The sequence below is a fragment of the Pongo pygmaeus genome, chromosome 3 (genome assembly GCF_028885625.2).
Source record: "Pongo pygmaeus isolate AG05252 chromosome 3, NHGRI_mPonPyg2-v2.0_pri, whole genome shotgun sequence".
NCBI classification, from domain to species: domain Eukaryota; kingdom Metazoa; phylum Chordata; class Mammalia; order Primates; family Hominidae; genus Pongo; species Pongo pygmaeus.
The window spans coordinates 200,026,337-200,046,939 of record NC_072376.2 but is presented as its reverse complement, the minus strand read 5'-3'; the positions used below and the strand labels follow the sequence as shown (position 1 = coordinate 200,046,939).

The following is a 20,603-nucleotide window of genomic DNA, read 5'->3' as shown; positions in this document are numbered from 1 at the left end:
GGCTTGAAATAACTGTCATAATTTAGTTTAGGGTTCTGCTGAGCAGTTCTTCCGCTCTTGAAATAACTCATAATTTAGGGTTCTGCTGGGCAGTTCTTCCGCTCTTGAAATAACTCATAATTTAGGGTTCTGCTGGGTGCTTCTTCCACTCTTGTGCCAGCTTGGCTGGTGGCTGGCTGGTCCTCAGTGGCCTCACTCACATGTCAGGCAATGGTGGGTGGTTTGTCTGCTGGAGCAGCACGAATGACTAGACCACATGTCTTCTCATCCAACCAAGTCCACACTTTCCTGGAACACAGAGTTGCTGGCAAGAGCCTTCTTCCTGCTTCCTGTTTTCTGTGTGTAGCTCCTGTGCCGTGTTTTCTGTCAGTGCCCTACAATCTATCCTGTCTTATTGTTTATCACATATAAAGTAGTCTTTGCCAACTTCTGGCCTTCATCCTGGTTTCTTGCAAACAAGACTGTCTTATCTCCACTTTCTGAGTGGACATTACAACACAGTTGACTGAATGCCTTCATCGCTCCAGCTGTGTGGACCATGTCACATGACTGTCTTCACCTACTAGTCCTTTGATGTTCACTTTTACGTCTATCTACTTTGCGAAGTCTACTTTATCTCTTGAATTTTGAGAAGTTTGGAGATGGTTTTGTTATTGATTTATAAGAAATGTCAAAGAGTACAATTTTATATTGAAACATCATAGCTGATCTGACATTCTGTCTGTTCTAAATGAACTCATCTCTAAATGTCTTAAGTGGCGTTGAAAGGCCATGAGTGTTTTTAATGATGTTCATCAAGTGCCATAAACTTTGGTTCCTGCATTATGCATACATTTATGGGGTGAACTGGTAACTGCTCATTGGTGAGAATATACTGTGTCTGCTGTCTCTGCCCACCTACATTTATCATAGTTTTATTATATAGAATGCAGTGTTTTTCTGGACCAAGGAAAGAAAAATTTCTGGTTTTTCTTCCTTTCTATTTTTAATTATCAGTGCTTGGCAGAAGAGGAAGATAAAACACAAAGTTACAAAAAGAAAACAGTTGCATATACATTTTTCTGCTTTTGCCTCTTTTATCTCCTAACTTGCTTTTTTGGACCTATTAAATGACTGATGATGAATCATTCCTAGTTTTTTCCTTACAGTTTATGAAAGTCACAGTTCAGAGTTCATAGAGAGTTGAAATACTATAATGCAGCAAATTACACAGTTAGGTGTGATAGGGAGAAAAAAACGCTCATCTGAGCCTCAAGAGAACGAAATCCTACTTCTGGCTTTGTTAATGACTTACTAGTGGCCTTGGAAAATTTTAACTTTTCTTTGGTTCAGGCAGCTCAACTTGATAATCTTAAAGGTTTCTCTCTAGTTCTGAAATTCTGTACAGTTTCCTTTAAGTACATATCTTTCTGGGATTTGGCAAAAAATATTGCAGATGAGCACAGATGTCGAAAATGAAAGAAGTGGATATACTTACTAGGACACTTACTACCTACTAGGTTAATAACGTGTAGTGGGTATATGGAGCGGTTGTACTTTGGAGTTAAGTTTGAAGTAGATGTTTCAAGCGGGCGGGGGTCGGAGGGATGATGAGCAGGAGTGATGCTCACAGAGGCATGAATGAGCGTGAACACAGAACACATTCAGTAGATTGTTTTGCGTGGCCAGAGTGCAGGGGGTTCGGGTAGCATTCCTGGGGGTTGGGCACTCAGTGTGGTTGATTGCTGTAAGATAAAGTGCACCTCTAAAAGACATCCAGAATGCCTAGTATTAAATTACGTCATTAGGAAATTCTCTTTTCCTTTTGTATGAAAATCCCACAGGAACCCTAATTTTATCGTAATTTTTCACAGAGGGGGTGCATCACCTGGTGCTACCCCCATAGGACACTCATGCACGGCCTCTCTCTGGAGATGGCATTAGGGAAAAGCGCTACGGCAGCCTTGCTAAGATTCTTTTTGCTAAGTGTTGTGAATTTAGAAAGAAAGTTTGTTGTTGTTGTTGTTTGTTTGTTTTTGTCAGTCTGAAATATCTTACGTGTTCTCTGCAGAAAAGTAAACCCACCTTGCAGGGTTTCTTGCAGGATCTCGATTTGTGAATTGTGCCTTCTGTGTAGACCGGTGCCGTCCAGCAGAGCTTCCTGCCATGGGGAGCACGTTCTGCATCTGCCTTGCTCCATGCTGTCGTCACCAGCCCCTGGGGACTGCTGTACCCTGGAAATTTGGCTTAGTGTGATTGAGAAACTGAAGTGTAAACTTTACTGAATTTTAATTAATTTTTTCCACTGGTCTCAGGAGGCTAGTGGTGACTGTATTTGTTAGTGGAAGTCTATATCTTCATCTTCTCTCTAGTTTACAGTTACATGTGAGACAATCTCCTCTCGTAAAAGTAATACTTCTGATCTACTTCCTGCCCCACTTTCTCTTTTCTTCCAGGCTTCTCCAAAGTACGTCCTCCTTAAAATCGTCTGCCTTGGGCTTCTGGGACACGAAGCTTCTCTTCCAGCAGATTGCTTCCTAGGTTGAAGATCAGCCCGCTATTTTCTTTACCTTTTTTATAGGCCCACTGTCCTCTTTAGTATTATACTCACTTCTGTGGGTGTGGTTTGAGTCACACCTGTCTGTATGCCCACAGCTTCTTCCCTGCACTTCAGGTCTGTGCTTCTAAATACCTGCAGGGTGCCGGCAGCACCTAGCCACCCATCGCAGCACCTGGCACACCGTGCCTATAAATATGTACTAACGCGTTCACTGTTGTCTCACTTAGGGGCTGTGAATTTGTATCATTTTCAGGTTTACAGTAGTTTATGATCTCTGTCACTCTAGCACATATTTTTAATTCTGCTCATTCGTAGTTTTGAGAAATTCACATGTTCACACATTTAAGTGTTTCTTGAGGATGACGGAGAGATAGCTATGTGAGCAAGCTATGCAAGAAAGACAGCCTCTGTCCTCCTAAGTTTTCCAGTACAGAAAAGAAGACTAATTTTTAAATGAGGGGCTGTAATACTGTGGAGTAATATTATGATAGAAGAAATACTAGGACTTGGAGAATCCAGCAGCAGGAACCCACGCCAGGCCCCGCAGTGAGTTTAAAAGTTTAAACCCGCATCAGTTTAAACTGAAGGGTGAGGCAGTGACTCAGGGCAGTCAGGCTGAAGTGGAAAGAAAGGGGTATTACCATTCATTGCATTGGGATGAAATTAAAGGTCCATCTGAGTTAACGGAGGAGAATTAATTTGAGGCATATAGAACATGCAAATAATTTCAGACCCAGGAAGGAGGTGGTCAGGTAGCCTTTTGGCTTTATGTGGATTTTTTTTTTTTTTTTTTTTTTAAGACAGAGTTTTGCTCTGTCGCCCAGGCTGGAGTGCTGTGGCGCAATTTCAGCTCACTGTGGCCTCCTCTTCCCAGGTTCAAGCGATTCTTCTGCCTCAGCCTCCTGAGTAGCTGGGATTACAGGTGTGTGCCACCATGTCGGCTAACTTTTTGTATTTTTAGTAGAGACAGGGTTTCTCCGTGTTGGCCAGGCTGGTCTCGAACTTCTGAGCTCAGGTGATCCGCCTGCCTCAGCCTCCCAAAGGGCTGGGGTTACAGGGGTGAGCCACCACGCCCGGCCTTTTTACGTGGAGTTGGTAGTATGGACACAGGTACGGCTTTCGTTAGCCTTCTTGCGTGCTGTAAGTAAATCGTAAAGTGGGGAGTTGTATTTGCTCACAAGTATTTGCGCAGTGCTGTTGGTGAGTGATTAAGTGCTCTACAGAAGAATACTATTTTCCTGGGAACGTGTCAAGCTGCTGTTCCACATGATGTTACCATTGATCACAACTTCGTGGTGGACGCATTACAATAATTAGATGTGGGACTAATCAAGCGGCTCCTTGTCGTTCCCGAACTATTTACAACCACAGTTAGGAGAGGGTGGTACATTTTTGATAGGGGAAAAAAAGAGATTAACTTAAAAGGTTTTTGACTAATGAAAATTAAGCTTGTGCCGCATTTAAGCATCATTTTTACACCCGTAAGCAGTGTGAAGCATTTCCCATTAGCCCCTTTTAATCTATGCGTATGATCTGGGAAAACCCCAGTGTGGAGGTATGATATAGTCTTCTGTTGTCCTTGTTAAAAAGAGAACACTGTTTTGTTGAATTGTGAGGAAAATAATGTTGATTTAGATTCTTAGTAACTACTTAAGGAAAAAAGAAACCTTTGAATTAAGTGAAAACACAAGCCTTTCACTTATTGCTGCAGAGAAACATTTTGAGTATCCCTTAAGTGATAGTTCTGTGAAATTAGTTAAGATTATGGGAGAAAATAAATGAGATTAATAAAGTCTGTTCTTAAATGTGAATTATTTGAGGTATTTCCATATGGGAAAAAAACCACAGCGCTGGGTGGAGAACATTCAGCCCTGGTGATTGTCCTGCCACACAGCCTCCACCTGATTTTAAGGTCGGAGGTGCAGATCATCCTGGATGCACCTGTTCACCGTCAACACAGATTGGGGATGACATTTTAGTGGTTAGGGGAATTTTGTTTGTGGTTTAGGTGAAGCATAAGAATACATTTTATAAATTATAATTGCCTTCTAGTTCCAACATATGCTGACAGTTGAGCAGTTATTAAAGTTCTCAAGAGAGGTCAAAACTCATAGATATTCTAGTTTGATAGGAAATTTTTTTCCTAGAATATGGAATTTGAGAATCATTAATTTTCTTTTATGGGAAATTAAATGAGCAAGATTACCCGGAAAATTACATTACTTTTTATAACAGTTCTTTATTTATGAGAGTGGATAATTCAAAGATAATAAATGAGAGTTAACATTTTATTTTCAATAGCCCTTATTAATATAGTTATAGAAGTTATTTCTGTCAACTCTCAGTTATCTCTTAAGCAATTAAAGGGGATGGATGAGATTGAAATCCTGGATAACTTCATCTCACTTTTAAAAAATCTTTTCTGACAAAATGTGTATTGAAACCACTAACAAATAGAAAATGTAACTGATTTGAGTTTTTCCACTTTATTACTATTTGTCATTTATCCAATATGTGTATGCGTCATTAAAGTGAGAAAGTATAAAGTATGTTGTTGTTTGTAGACAAAATAACCATACCTGGAAATTAAATTTCTTTAGTAAGAAATTTCTTTCTTCTTTTTTTCTTGAGAAGAAATTTGCTCAGACTTTTACAAGAGTATGATTTTGTTTTTTATTTTATTGTTGAGATGGAGTCTCACTCTTTCGCCCAGGCTGGAGTGCATTGGTGTGATCTCTGCAACCTCCGCTTCCCAGGTTCAAGCAATTCTCCTGCCTCAGCCTCCCAATTAGCTGGGATTACAGTCACGCGCCACCATGCCTGGCTAACATTTGTAGAGACAGGGTTTCACCATGTTGGCCAGGCTGGCCTCCAACTCCTGACCTCAAGTAATCCACCCACCTGGGCCTCCCAAAGTGCTGGGATTACAGGCATGAGCTACCATGCCTGGCCAAGAGTGTGATTTTAATTGCAATATTTTGTAATTGACCTTATTTTGTGAGGATTAATGAACTGTTATCATTTTACAGGTCTCATCACAACTACATCAAGGAAGCTAGACCGAGAACAGCAAGATGAACACATATTAGAGGTAAGTATTTTTTTTATCTTTAATACTTAAAGATTCGTAGTTATAAGTATCATGGGAAAGAACAATCTTGTTCCCATTAACCGGTATTCTTAGCTATTAATATTTTGTTGTATTAATATTATTTACTGGTTGTTAGGAAAAAGGAATATAAAGAAATTGTTAATGAATATAGCTCTTGTGCCCTTTATCCTTCAATACCATTCCCAGAATACACGGCCACTGTCATGAGCCCCATTCAGATCTTTGTATTTTATGCTTGCGCACACACAGGGGGCAAACAGAACTGTAAACAGTGTCACTTGGAATTCATTTGCATTTACATAAGTGACATTTTTCTGTATACATCTTTTTTCCCCTTACTATTATGTTTTTGAGATATATTTATGTTGGTATTTATAGATCTATTTCAACCTTTTTAACTAGAGGTAATTTGTTTCCAGATTCATTTTTTTGCTCTTAAACAATTGCATTACTTTTGCACTTTAAACTATGAATTACTTAGTTTGTGCTTCTTAAATACCTCAAAAGTAAAAGTAGATTGAAGGCTCAGGTGTGCTCTTCTAGAAAGTTCTAATAAGGCTTCTCATTCTCATGGATAATTTACAATGCCTTTTAGTCCTTAGAAAACCCACAGCTTGTTATCATGTATTGGTCACCTGGTTTTTGGCTAACAGTAAATACATTGCAGAAAAAGACCACGAGTAATTTGGAGAGGGAAGGTGGAGTGTAACATGGACATCAGGTTGATGAGATCTCTGGGCCGTGTCATCAGGAAGCGGTCGAGAGACAGGCAGACCGCGGAGAGGGGACGTAGAGACATCCGTCTGTCCTGTGTGGAAGGCTGTTATTCATTATCAGAGCCAGCCTTGGAAAAGGCCACCTGCCTTTGTTTAATTGAGTTATCAGTGCTCTTCTTCCACTCTAACAGTATAAGTGACAAAATTCTAAACTGTAACTTTTGAAAATTTCTCTTAATATTGCTGTTTATAATGCTGCTTGCTTAATTTCATTTTATCCTTGGTCAAATTTTCTTAACGTTGTCAGTAAATACTTAGTTTATATAGTTGTGCAGTGTGTGTGTGTGTGTGTGTGTGTGTGTGTGTGTGTGTGTGTGCGCATTGGGAACTGGGAATACCCTCTGGAAAAGGTGGTTTCACAGCCACAGTGCTATCCCCATTAGGAGTTGCTTCATGTATTACATCTGAGTTTTTAGTTCATAGGGTGTAAAATTCCCTTGAATTCATTTTCTTTATGATAGAGCAGAGTTTTGAATTTTCATTCTGTCACTACAAGGATTGACAGAAGGGGCGAATGCAGTTACTGACAAAGATAAACAGATGGGAAGATAGGAGAGCAGTAGTTACATTGACATTTTGCTCCAGTCCTTTCAAATTTCACATTAATTGCATACCTCACTCCAGAGCCCTCTTTTCTCAGTGAATATCAAAGGCTAGGTGGAAGCAGATACCAGATATATAGCACTTTGAAAGTAATGTTTGGACATTGGTGGGAAATAAATTTTCCCTTCAACATACATAATTAGTGTATTTTTCAGTAGGGTCCTTTTGGGATGGTGTATTTGAGAGCCAGTGCTGGCATTGATTTGGCTGTCTTAAAGATAGTTTGTCTCCATTACATGTTGAAAGCTGTGACTAGCTACTGGTTCTTGAACCCAAAGTTAGGAACAATTTGGTGATGAATACTAAAAAACATAGTGCTTGCTTGTATTTCTCTTTCTTGTTTTTCTAAAACTCATATGCAAACTGATGAAAAGGAAATGTTTCGAGAGTTTAAAATTAAAATAGTAATCTTTTATTTTGAAAAAGCTTAGGAAGGTAAATAATATAAAGTAAAGCAACTATTTAAATACTTTTGACAAGCACCATCGGGATATAGTCACACATTAATAAACAGGATTTACAACTGCCAGACTTCAGTCTCCTTGACTGTTTTTAGTGTTTTGGTAATTCATTGGGAAGAAGGTGGGGGTGTGGATGAGGGGAAAATAAGCATTACTAATGTCGTTACATTTAATGTGCCTATTGACGTAAACGTGAACATTTGATTTAAGGGTGAAATGGTCTCTTAGGGATATAGAAACAGTCATCAGTGCAGTCCCCAAGACTCTGATATTTTTTCCTAAATAGAATATAAGAACATATGGATAGTTTACTTAAAATGAAAGTTATTTTACCTTCGTTTTACTGAAAATCTTATTTAATGAGTTGGTCTTAAATATAAATGTTTAGGTCCACTCCTATAAAACATATGTAGAGGAAAACAGCCAAAATAAAATGGTGATTACTAGTATTAAAAGGTGTACTATTTATTTAACACATACTTTAAAATGACAATTTAGCGTATTTTATTGATGAAGTTTAACATTTTTAACATGATATATGGAAATTTTATTTTTAAGTATGTAGAGTGTATTGTTTTTAAGAAGAATTTTTAAATATGTAAAGCAGAATCTTCAGGTATCTCTTCTGTGGCCTAAAGGTATTAAGTTTTTGGTACCTTAACATTTGGGTGAGGTTCACTTTCCACTTACAGTAGTGCGGGAAGAGAGCCCGCATGGTCAGGAGGGCACGCAGGGGTGCGGCTGTTTCTTTCTTAGCTATGCCCGGCCCCCTGACTCTCTCCCTGTAGAGACGGGAGGTGCTGCCTCACCTTCTTACAGCGCTGTTGTTGGAGGGAAGAGCTGCTGTGTATGTGTCATCGTGCCCTGCGAAATGTAGAGCTTTACACACATGCGGAGTAGCATTAGGAAGAAGATACTCACTTTTTATATAGTATATCTTAACATGTTAATCTGTTAACTTTAAAAAAACAGGTTACTGTGACAGACAATGGTAGTCCCCCCAAATCAACCATTGCAAGAGTCATTGTGAAAATCCTTGATGAAAATGACAACAAACCTCAGTTTCTGCAAAAGTTCTACAAAATCAGACTCCCTGAGCGGGAAAAGCCAGACCGAGAAAGAAATGCCAGACGGGAGCCCCTCTATCGCGTTATAGCCACCGACAAGGATGAAGGCCCCAATGCAGAAATCTCCTACAGCATTGAAGACGGGAATGAGCACGGCAAATTTTTCATCGAACCAAAAACTGGAGTGGTGTCGTCCAAGAGGTTTTCAGCAGCTGGAGAATATGATATTCTTTCAGTGAGTTAAGATTGTAGTACTGTAATTTTTCATATGTTGTGACTGTAAACCTTATTTTGTATTTCTTCTTTAGTAACTTTATTTCTGTTTTGCAAACGGCTGAAGTGTTTGTGACCTAATGGGCCCGTTAGGCAATGCCGGATAATGTTTAAGAATCAGGGTGCTTCTTGTTTATGTCGAATGTGGTCATGAAATCGTTGTTCTTTTATCAGGCATTCAATACACAGTATACAAATGTGAAATGTTTGAAATTGGCTCAGTTTAAGACCAAACCAGTCTGTGCTTCGTTCATTTCTGGGTTGTAACTCCTGATTTGCTGTTTTTAATCCCCTCTGCCTAAATGTTGTAGATTAAGGCAGTTGACAATGGTCGCCCTCAAAAGTCATCAACCACCAGACTCCATATTGAATGGATCTCCAAGCCCAAACCGTCCCCGGAGCCCATTTCATTTGAAGAATCATTTTTTACCTTTACTGTGATGGAGAGTGACCCCGTTGCTCACATGATTGGAGTAATATCTGTGGAGCCTCCTGGCATACCCCTTTGGTTTGACATCACTGGTAAGCATTCCCCCTTGTTTTCATTGTCCTTATGGGTTACACTGAGGAGAACCTGCATACGGTTTGACGAGTTTTGGGCACATTTCAGGATTTAAAATTGGGAATAAGATCGACAGGTGGAGAATTTGCTTTAAACTATAATATTTTGATTGCAAAATTTTTCACAATATATAGCATATATTAAACTTGTTTAAAATAGGTGCTCTATTCTACCAAGTTATTGATATAAAAATAAAATTTTTTAAAAGTTCATCAAAGAGTTACAGACAAAAGCCTTGAATGTTTTGGTCCAGAAGCACAGCTTCTTAATGTTTATTTATTGATACATAACCTATGGCACATTGTTATTTTTAGTGAATATGATTGAAACATTTAAAATAACTATGCCTGTGTGACTGTCACATGTCAATATTTAATAGGGAATAAGCTTACAAATTTTGATTTGTATACCTTTAAAGTTACGGTACCAGCTATGGGTTTTTAGTGTTATATTACCTCATTTTCAACAGGAAGGAGGATTCATTAGATTATTTCATCCTCCAATAAAGTTTACTTGCTAAAGCCATTTCTTCTTATTTGTCATGTAGTTTAGATAAGACATTGAGTGTAATACCCTATTCAACATATTTTTTAAATTTCACATTAGAGTTTGGCATCTTAGATTTTTTTTTTATTGTTTCCTCACATTTTAGTTATAAGGGTATTTAAGAACAAGAGTCTCTGTTGCAATTCATCTCTCTAGGGGGGACTTTATGTCCATTTTTCCTCTTCTGCCCCTTAGTCATGTTACCCCCAAGCCCCCAAAAGTTGCAGCTGATGGACCCAGACCACTGGGCGTGTCAGGCCAGGCCTTACCTTTGGAACTTTCATGCTAAATGGTTTGGCTGTGTTACCAATTTGGTGATTGTGTGAAATTGATGTCATCAGCACCTATGAAACCCTTACAGCATACTTTCAAGGGAAGGGGAAAAAGAGACTATTTTCATAGTTAACGATGCTCAAAACCGTTTGTTTGCATTCCGTTAACTTTTATCACATTTCCAGATCAACAGGCTGCTGCTGTGCAGTACCTGACCTCGCTGTGTAACCTTGCTGTGCTTGGACCTGGTTTGATTGATTGATCTTATTCTGTGCTTGCTTTCCATGCACGCTTGCTTCTTTTTGGCTGTGCCAGGAGACACGCTTGCTAGAGAAGTTTTTTGCATCTTTCAGTTGACTTGTGACCTGAACTGTACAGCAGAAGGTATCTGCTGAGATCACATAATTTGCCTCAGATTATGAGATCTAAAATAAAAGCCTTGTTTTTTTTTTTTTTTAACTTTTTTGTTTCCAATGACTATCTTCCATCGCTGTTTTTTTTTTCATAGTGTGCGCATGGTCACCCATCCCACTCGCCAGCATGTTGACACGTAATGCTCACCTAGCTCCGTGGTTTTAGGTTTCTCTTAAGATGTCGTGTGTGTTGTTTTGTTTCTTGGTTAGATTTAGTAGTAGAATTTCATCATGACATTAAACCTCTGTTTTCATCCCATTTCATTTTATATCTAGGTCAATGGATTTGAAAAGAGAGTTTTATCAAAAATATTTGGATAATATTAGTAGGATAGAAACTTTTGTTTCATTAGGCTTTATGTTTGTCAAAAATGAGAAAAAAAATTCTTTTCAAATAGTTTATAGTAGCCAGGACTAATTGAAGTTAACAACCACAATTTTTTTTAGAGTTAACATTGATTTTTAATAACTATTTTATTAGGCCAATTTGCTCGAAGTATCAAAAAGTTTTGTAAGTAAACTTTTAAACGGCCCAGTGATGGTTCATATAACTACTGAGATACAAATTGAAGAGAAATTCAGAACCCCTGAAAAAGCAAATTGAAAGTAACTCATTGGCAATATTAGCAATGTCTTTGTTTTCAGAGTTGCTTTCTTGCTTTCTTTCATTTAGTTGCTTCCTGGACAATTAGGGTTCACTTTGCCTTAACAAGCATTGCCTTTCTAATTGGCCACTCTTTTCTTTCAAAACGCTCCTCCTTGGAAGCTCTTTGCTAGTATATTGGAAGTTTTTTCAGTGCCATTAAGTATGAGAAAGCCACAAAATAAACTACAGAGTATTATCTTGTGACCTGTTTTTACTTTTTTTGTCCCAATTCAGGTGGCAACTACGACAGTCACTTCGATGTGGACAAGGGGACTGGAACCATCATTGTTGCCAAACCTCTTGATGCAGAACAGAAGTCAAACTACAACCTCACAGTCGAGGCTACAGATGGAACCACCACTATCCTCACTCAGGTAAGTGAATTACTAATGACGTGCTTGTCAGAGGAGGATGGAGATAACGTTCTGATTTGGGGGTCCACAGGCAATATGAGTGGTGGATTCTGCCCTGTGAGGGTCTAAAAATCAGAAGTTTACATACATGCACACGAAGAATTTTTATTTAGGGAAAGAAAATTAATTCTGTATCCCAATTTAGGTTTTGCATATAATCAAGCAGTTTTGAGAATTTTGAGAGAAGATTTCAAAAACAAAACCAAACCAAACCAACGTTATACCATCAAAATCTTCAAATTTTATACTCATTTTAAAGTATATTAATGTAAAGTACATCACTGTTGAGAATGAATTGTTTAAATCATTTTCAGTAAAACTGGTTAAAGTGATTAATCTTCTAAATCACTTTTTTTGGATTCCTCCTGGCTATATAAAATAACTAATAAAATTGTTCTAATAATTCCTTTACCACCTTTATTTGTTCCTATCTGGTAATTGAGATGGCCAGCTTATGGGGATTTCAAACTTAAGTGTTAAAATCCTGTAAGTGAAATTTAAATTCTCTTCTTTCTTATTACTTTTCTTTGGTTCTCAGTGTGGGCCGTTTGGAGTGTACAGAAGGAATATTCCTAGATAGAAGAACCATCCTGAGGTTTCAGAAGCAAGCAGAGTGTCATTCACTCATTTATTTACCAAGTATTTGTTGAACACTTGTTACACACCAGGTACCATTCTGGAAGGTGAATAGTAGGAAACAGAAGAGGCAACAATCTTGCCCTCTTGGAGCTTACACTAGGATGGCAGAAGCTAAAGGCTTGTTTACAACCTACTGTGGCCTAAATGAAAAAGAAAGAAGTTAAATGTCAGAGAACAAGGTGCATCTGAGTTTCAATTTTCTAGCATTAGATTATACAGTTTTAAGTACTAAGCAAGATAGATCATCTGCTAACTCATTTAGCTGCATTAAAAGATAAAAATTATAGTCTGTGATGTCTTTTCGATTAATAAATGGGTAGATAATTTAAAGCCATTTACAAAAATATTTCTCCAAATGCTTGTGATTTTTAGTATATATAAAATTGATACATGTACGTTGTATGCTTTTGGGGTCATTTTGAGATTGTCTTGTAAAAGTTCTAGTATGGTGTTAAAATTTCAATTTAGTTGGTAGCTGTTCTCATTCTAGAGACAAGCAAAATCTATTGATTTTCTCTCTCTAAACATAAGCCCTTGTAAAATTTTAGAGCACAAAAATGAGAATAAAAACATCATAAATTGTAATAAATCTAATAGGATAATTCTGAGAGAAGGATTTAAGGGGTATAACTGTAGACCAGTTCACAGAATCGACTACCCAGAAATCTAACAAAAGGAGCTTCATAAACAGTGGAGATGTCCCTCTTTGCCAAGCATTCTTATTGCTAAAGACCATACATCAATGGATAATAAACAGCGCACCTCTTTCCCAATAATTATGTTTTTAATTAGTGCAGTTAAAAGTTTAGCATGAAATATCATGTGCATCAACTAAAATTCCTATAAAACCCAGGAAATATATTCTAGTTTTCCTTCTTGGAAACACAAAATATCTTAAATTTCATTGCTTCCTTTATACTTCTGTAACTTATTTTGGGCCATTGTCATAGGCTCTAGATGCTATCCTAATTGCTGGCAGAGAAAGGCAGTCAGACTATAAGAGAACAGTGAGCCCAGGTTGACCTGTTAAGGTGTGGGACAAAGGGAATGATTTGTGTTTAGATTATTTTTCCTCTTTAGCTGAGAACCTGGAAATACGAATTTGGGCGGGGGCGGGTGGGAGGTGCAGCAGCTGTCACCTGGAGAAGAGCACAGGAATCAGCTGGGCAGTGAGAGGCACCAGGATACAGAGGGGATGGATTGAAGAGCAGAGGAGTCACCTGGGCAGCGAGACACCAGGATACCGTGGGGATGGATTGAAGAGCAGAGGAGTCACCTGGGTGGCGAGACACTAGGATACAGTGGGGATGGATTGAAGAGCAGAGGGATCAGCTGGGCGGCGAGACACTAGGATACTGCGGGGATGGATTGAAGAGCAGAGGAGTCAGCTGGGCGGCGAGACACTAGGATACCATCAGCTGGGCGGCGAGACACTAGGATACCACAGGGATGGATTGAAGAGCAGAGGGATCAGCTGGGCAGCGAGACACTAGGATACTGCGGGGATGGATTGAAGAGCAGAGGGATCAGCTGGGCGGCAAGACACTAGGATACTGCGGGGATGGATTGAAGAGCAGAGGGATCAGCTGAGTGGCGAGACGCTAGGATACTGCGGGAATGGATTGAAGAGCAAAGGGATCAGCTGGGTGGCGAGACACTAGGATACCAGAGGGATGGATTGAAGAGCAGAGGGATCAGCTGGGCAGCAAGACACTAGGATACCACGGGGATGGATTGAAGAGCAGAGGAGTCAGCTGGGCGGCAAGACACTAGGATACCATCAGCTGGGCAGCGAGACACTAGGATACTGCAGGGATGGATTGAAGAGCAGAGGGATCAGCTGGGCAGCTAGACACTAGGATACCGCAGGGATGGATTGAAGAGCAGAGGGATCAGCTGGGAGGTAAGACACTAGGATACCACGGGGATGGATTGGGGCTTGGAAGTAACACTCAGAAGTCAACAGAGCAGCCATTGTGTATGCAGGTCAGGGGCAGCAGATGCCAATTTGAGAAGGTTTAGGTGAGTGTTGGTGGGTCAAGTGGGCAGCCTCCAGCAGAGGTAGGCGGCAGGACAGTGGGAGAACTGCCAGTGCCCCGCGGAAACAGCTCTTCTCCAGCTTTCCTGTCCTGCGTGTGCCGCTTAGGATGCTGACCGCCATTGATTCCAGTCACTTGGCTTTATCTTGTATCTCCAGGTAACTTACCAGATCCAGTTACCTTCTTTTCTTTCATTCAAACAACTTTGCTTTCATACCTTCTTTCACTTCCTCTTGAGCATCAGCATCGTGGCCTCTGGAGCAGATCACTTGGTTTGAATCCTGGCTCCACCTCTTGTACTCCTTTCCACGGGCAAATAGCTGTAACTCTGTGTGTCCATGTTCTCATCTGCAAAGCGGGGGTGGTGGTAATCATCCTTTTGGCGGTCTTAGGAAGGTTGATGAGGTGACCCGCAGGGTGCTTGTTCTTCACGTTCTGAGAGCCTGTTACCCAGTAAGCACTCAGAAAGCCATAGTTTTGTTGCACATCAGCACTGGTTTGGGCTCTTGTCCCACTGACACTCAATTCACCTTCCAGTCGCCATTCTTCATCCCCGCCACTCTTGTTGGAAGCGAGTTTCCTCTGACCAAAAGGAGCTGTGTAGTCCTCCCACATCAGTTCTGGAGTAGAGGCTCTGCGTATTTGACTCTGCCTTCTTCTTGCTCCTTTACTGTATCACCCCTTAGTTCCAAGTCCTCTCCAACCTCTGAAAGGCAGGATGTTCCGTCCCACTGCTTGCCTTCATGTCTTTGACACAGCCCTTCCTCATACTTACTCACCTGCCAACCAAAAATGTACCCAGGAAAGCATTATCTGCCTCTTAAGGGCTTTCTGAACATCTCAGCCAGTCTCTGGACTCTTAAAAACTTTACTTGAAAATATATGAGACATGGTTAAGCTGTGCATGTGCAGAACATTGCCTGGTGAGCCTGGTAGCTCCATGAGGGCAGAGACTATTGCACGCTGATTTCACACCCAGGCAAGCATTGGGCATGGAAATGCACAATCAGTGTGTTTCAATTGAATTGCTTTGACTTTCAGTTCTTTCTACTTAATAATGGTTGAGCTTGGAGCAGGATTAAACTTCTCTGCTCAGTACCCACTACATGGGAAAAGTAATGTTTACATTTATAGTGGAAATGAATATATAATCTAATTTATGGTAGTTGCCCTTATAGCCATCCCTTCTGGATCATCATTGACCTGTAAAAGTGAGGCATCTGTAGTTTTAAAGGTTTACATAGCTTTCACATGCAGCCTTTCCATGGTTTGGTGGAGGCATCTAGAATTCATACAAAATGTAATGTTATGTTTTATTTAACTAAAACATCCTTGATATCTTGGTCTTCTGTGAGAACACGGATGTAGCCCTCACGGAAGGCCTCTGTCCATGGCCTGCACCATGTGGTTGGCCACTCTGCCTGGGACCCTGGCCCCCTGTGCCGCTTGGACCAGCAGATCCCTTTGTTCCGTATGCCCCCGCGAAGCGCAGTTTTCTTCTTCTTAAACTCTAAAGCATGTTTTATAATTAGCAGTGATTTCCGCTGTGCCAAATCCATAGGTCTTTTCATTATGAAAATTAATCCTCTTACTGTCAAAGTTTTGTTTGTTTCTAATTTAGCTTAGTACCAAGTTTAACATTTGCTTTTTTTCCTCTAAAGGTTTTTACTTTATGTAGATATAGTTAAGAGATTTTATTTTTTCAATCTATTGACTAAATTGCTTTTAGGGAGTAAACGTATTTACTACATAGATGTAGGTTTATGATCACAGAAATACAGTGATTCCTAAACACATTTCTTATTTTTTCTTTTTATGTATTAAAAAAACCTATGATCAGGGGCTTGGGATGTCAAAGATGAGAATGAGAAATTTGGATAGTGTAATCATCTATCTTACCTCAGTGGGTTGGTAGTTGCAGATTCAAATCTGATTTAAGAAATTAGTCTTCTATAAATCCTGGTAAAGTAAATTGTTACCTGTACATGAGTAATCTACAGATACCTTCTCTGTGGAGGCATAAGAGAAGTTAAGCCCACGTAAAGATGTGGCAAGTGTGAAAAGTATACATATTTTGTCCCAGAGTTAGTTATAAGAATGCAGAAAGGTCATCATTATCTTACTCATATTTAGATAAGTAATATACCAATGAGAAATGTTTTAAGAAATGTATGATTCTAGGTTTTTGTCGCCTTTCTCATATTTGTATTTTATTTTGCCACAGTATCATTGTTTCAATGTACGTGACTTTCGTTCATGATTCTTTAAGTATTAAAACATCATAATTGGAAATATTGTATGAGTCATTTTGTCATCCATTACAGGTATTCATCAAAGTAATAGACACAAATGACCATCGTCCTCAGTTTTCTACATCAAAGTATGAAGTTGTTATTCCTGAAGATACAGCACCAGAAACAGAAATTTTGCAAATCAGTGCTGTGGATCAGGATGAGAAAAACAAACTAATCTACACTCTGCAGAGCAGTAGAGATCCACTGAGTCTCAAGAAATTTCGTCTTGATCCTGCAACCGGCTCTCTCTATACTTCTGAGAAACTGGATCATGAAGCCGTTCACCAGCACACCTTCACAGTCATGGTAGGCCCTCTACCCGCTCTCCTCCCACCATTTGGTCCTGAGGCTTTGTGTGTTTGAGTGTGATTTTTAATTAGTTATGAGGAAAACACCAATGGGATTGATAATGTGTCAATTCTTTTAGGTGCGAGATCAAGATGTGCCTGTAAAACGCAACTTTGCAAGGATTGTGGTCAATGTCAGCGACACGAATGACCACGCCCCGTGGTTCACCGCTTCCTCCTACAAAGGGCGGGTTTATGAATCGGCAGCCGTTGGCTCAGTTGTGTTGCAGGTGACGGCTCTGGACAAGGACAAAGGGAAAAATGCTGAAGTGCTGTACTCGATCGAGTCAGGTATTTTTGGAGCATTCAGTGGCATTTTAAATTTGCAGTTGTTAAAAGTCTGTTTCTACTTTTCCAAAATCAGTTCTGGGTATTGAAGCATTTCTGTGTATCTGCAAAAATGGCTTAAATTGATCTCTAGATACAATTTTACATGTTAGGAGAAAGAGGAATTTTTTTTTTTTTTTTAACTTTTAGCCCATCAGAGAGTTTGGGGAAAGTTCTGGGGGATTCACAGTATTAGCACAGTTCAAGGCTCTGAGAAGCCCCATAGTAAAGGAAACTATTTGACCATTTCAGTATTTCTGAAATTATTTTAACCACACTTTCTTCTATAATATTGGTTAAATTAAACACACTTAGGAAGATGCTTGCCTAGTAATTTAACGTTTCACTTTTTTGTCAGCGAGTATTTTCTCTTGAGCAGAGCAGGAAGCTCCATAACAGTGTTGACTCATCTCATTGTAATTGGCTGAAACCTCAGAAAGAGGTGCCATGCCCCTCCCACCCCTTCCACATTTACCTGGATTATTGCCACTCGCCTTTAACAGGTGAATTTCCCTCATGGAACTGGGTTGAGGACTAGACCCCAGAGCTGGGGCCTGCTGGATTGGGGCTTGAGGCAGCAAGGGCAGAAAAAAAAACAGCTGGAGCTGTGGGCCTGGACGATTCTGGGACCCAGAAGCCAAGAGATCCAGAGTCGGGATAACAAGGGGGACCACCAGGAAGCAGTCCTGGAATAGCAGGATGTTTTTGGTCTGTTTTCCACTGCCATTCCCTCATTCATTCATTCATTCATTCATTCTGTGGGCTGATGAAGCTCGTTTTATGTGCCAGGTGCCATGTTGGTCCCTCATTCATTCATTCATTCATTCATTCTGTGGGCTAATGAAGCTCATTTTATATGCCAGGTGCCATGTTGGTCCCTCATTCATTCATTCATTCATTCATTCTGTGGGCTGATGAAACTTGTTTTATGTGCCAGGTGCTGTGCTGGTCCCCTCATTCATTCATTCATTCATTCACTCTGTGGGCTGATGAAGCTTGCTTTATGTGCTAGGTCCCGTGTTGGTCCCTCATTCATTCATTCGTTCATTCTGTGGGCTGATGAAGCTTGCTTTATGTGCCAGGTGCCATGTTGGTCCCTCATTCATTCATTGATTCATTCATTCCGTGGGCTGATGAAGCTCACTTTATGTGCCAGGTGCCATGTTGGTCCCTCATTCATTCATTGATTCATTCACTCTGTGGGCTGATGAAGCTTGCTTTATGTGCCAGGTCCCGTGTTGGTCCCTCATTCATTCATTCATTCATTCATTCATTCTGTGGGCTGATGAAGCTCACTTTATGTGCCAGGTGCCATGTTGGTCCCTCATTCATTCATTCATTCATTCATTCTGTGGGCTGGTGAAGCTCACTTTATGTGCCAGGTGCCATGTTGAGAGTGTTCTTCCTGGGCATGGTAGGTGGGCGTTGCCATTGGGTCCACAATGCGTGTCTTGTAAAAGTTCCACCCCTGATAGAAACAGGGCTCTGCTTTAGAGCATACAATCTGTACAGTCAGAAGTCACATTGATTTAGGTTGTTCCTGCTCATGCCAGATCCTCTGAAACTGATGAAATGTTGAGAAGACAGTTTACAGTTTTCCGTTTTCTTCAGTGCCATTGTTAGTACAAGGAATGTAGTCCCTTTGAGTCTTCTTCGTAGCAAGTTTAGAGAATTAAAATATTCCATTTAACTTGTTTGTTTTTTTTTTAAGTCTGTAGCTCTACATATTTAGAAATTGTCTCTCCTAGGCATTAGAATTGGTACAGGTATAGATTAACTATAGATCATGTAATCAAAATTTGAGGAAATGGAGAGTAATTTAAAAAAACTTACTGATGTGTTCTAGGTGGTTAAACTATGTTTGTTTAACATATTTGAAATTTCATTTGTTTCCCTTAAGATAACCAAATTGAGTTCATTAGTCACAAATATCTCATACACTGCCTGTGATTGCAGTGTTAAAATGTAGTGTAGTTAGTGCCTTGAGTAAAGATGAAGTTTTTTTCCACTGGTTGAGAAATTTGCAGTTAGAAAAACAGTGCATTCCATTTGTGCATGCCTGAGTACTTCAATAAAGTAATTCTGTCATAGACAAACTGACTGGGTTTATGTAGGAGAAAATGTTAAACTTCCCCTTAGCTTTCACATAATTTTCAACAACTGGGTGGTTAAAATATGATTGTTGGTGTCTCAGTAGAAGCATGTGCATTCTTTGAATGCTTCTAATGACTGAGAGGATTAGGGATCTGGTATTTGGAGAATGGAACTCCCTCCTCCATGAATAGATAATACCAATGGCCTATTCTGGCATAGAATTAGGACTTTTAAGAAGCTATTTTTATAGTTTTGGTAATATAAAAATTATGCTCAGCAGTTACTTTGTAGGAGACCACTACCATTAAAATGCAGTAGAATTTTGTGGAGGGGGTGTGTGCATGTGTTGGAGATGGAGGTGGATATCTGTTGGAATAGTACAAACTATAAAATGTTCATACAAATGCCTTTCATTTAAGTTTATTCATAATTATCTGCTTCTAATTTGTGTCAGATTACATTTAAAGTTCAAAAAGACTAGTTATAAATTCAGTACGTAACACTGCATGTTTAATTAGCAGCAATTAATTGAGTAAAAGGTTTGGTCTGATTAGGAGTCTTCAGGGAAAAAGGAATTAATTAAGAGATATTTTCAGTAACCGTTGAGTTATATGCTGGAGACATGTCAGTGCCATACTCTGGTCTGTGTGTTTTCTTCTTACATCTTTTTAAAAAAGTAGATTATTAGAGCACTACTTCTAAACCATTTTAATACCTGGAAATAGAAGACACTCCATAAATAAATATACTTATTGATTAGAATTGGTTTTCCTCCCCAAACTTAAGTTAAATATAATTGCCTTGAGAGTCAACAGAGGGTGCCACTCTACCAGTCAGCGGGCCCCAGCTGAATATCCAGAGTGTGTCCGCAGGGGAAGAAACAGACTCCCCTTCACAGTTCTGTGTAATATACTTAATAGCTTAAGAGTAAAGATTAGCCTGTTTGTCTAGATAATTGCCCTGTTCCCATACAGGGAACAATTTAAAGTTGTTTAAAAATCACTCATATTGTAGCTAAAGTCAGTGAATAAGCCCCCAGCCTCGTACAGACCTTTTCTGCCACCTTAGGAAGTCGTTCAACACCACCAGTGCATCTCAGTGTCTGTGTACCTATTGTTAGGCCAGGCAGGGACACTTTCTGTCACTCAGCAGCCCTCATTGTTTCTTCACATAAACACG

At 39.6% G+C, this 20,603-nt stretch overlaps 1 protein-coding gene across 5 annotated transcripts in view; it reads left to right on the top strand.

Annotated features, from left to right (window-relative positions):
* FAT1 (FAT atypical cadherin 1) overlaps positions 1–20,603 on the top strand; it is a 140,060-nt gene that overhangs the window by 82,573 nt on the left and 36,884 nt on the right. For all 5 annotated transcript variants that reach the window (XM_054484242.2, XM_054484241.2, XM_054484243.2 and 2 more), the window contains exons 4-9: positions 5,569–5,630; positions 8,464–8,793; positions 9,143–9,353; positions 11,506–11,645; positions 16,687–16,962; positions 17,084–17,294. In XM_054484242.2, the coding sequence (XP_054340217.1) occupies positions 5,569–5,630; positions 8,464–8,793; positions 9,143–9,353; positions 11,506–11,645; positions 16,687–16,962; positions 17,084–17,294 (1,230 nt within the window). The remainder of the gene's footprint in view (positions 1–5,568; positions 5,631–8,463; positions 8,794–9,142; positions 9,354–11,505; positions 11,646–16,686; positions 16,963–17,083; positions 17,295–20,603) is intronic.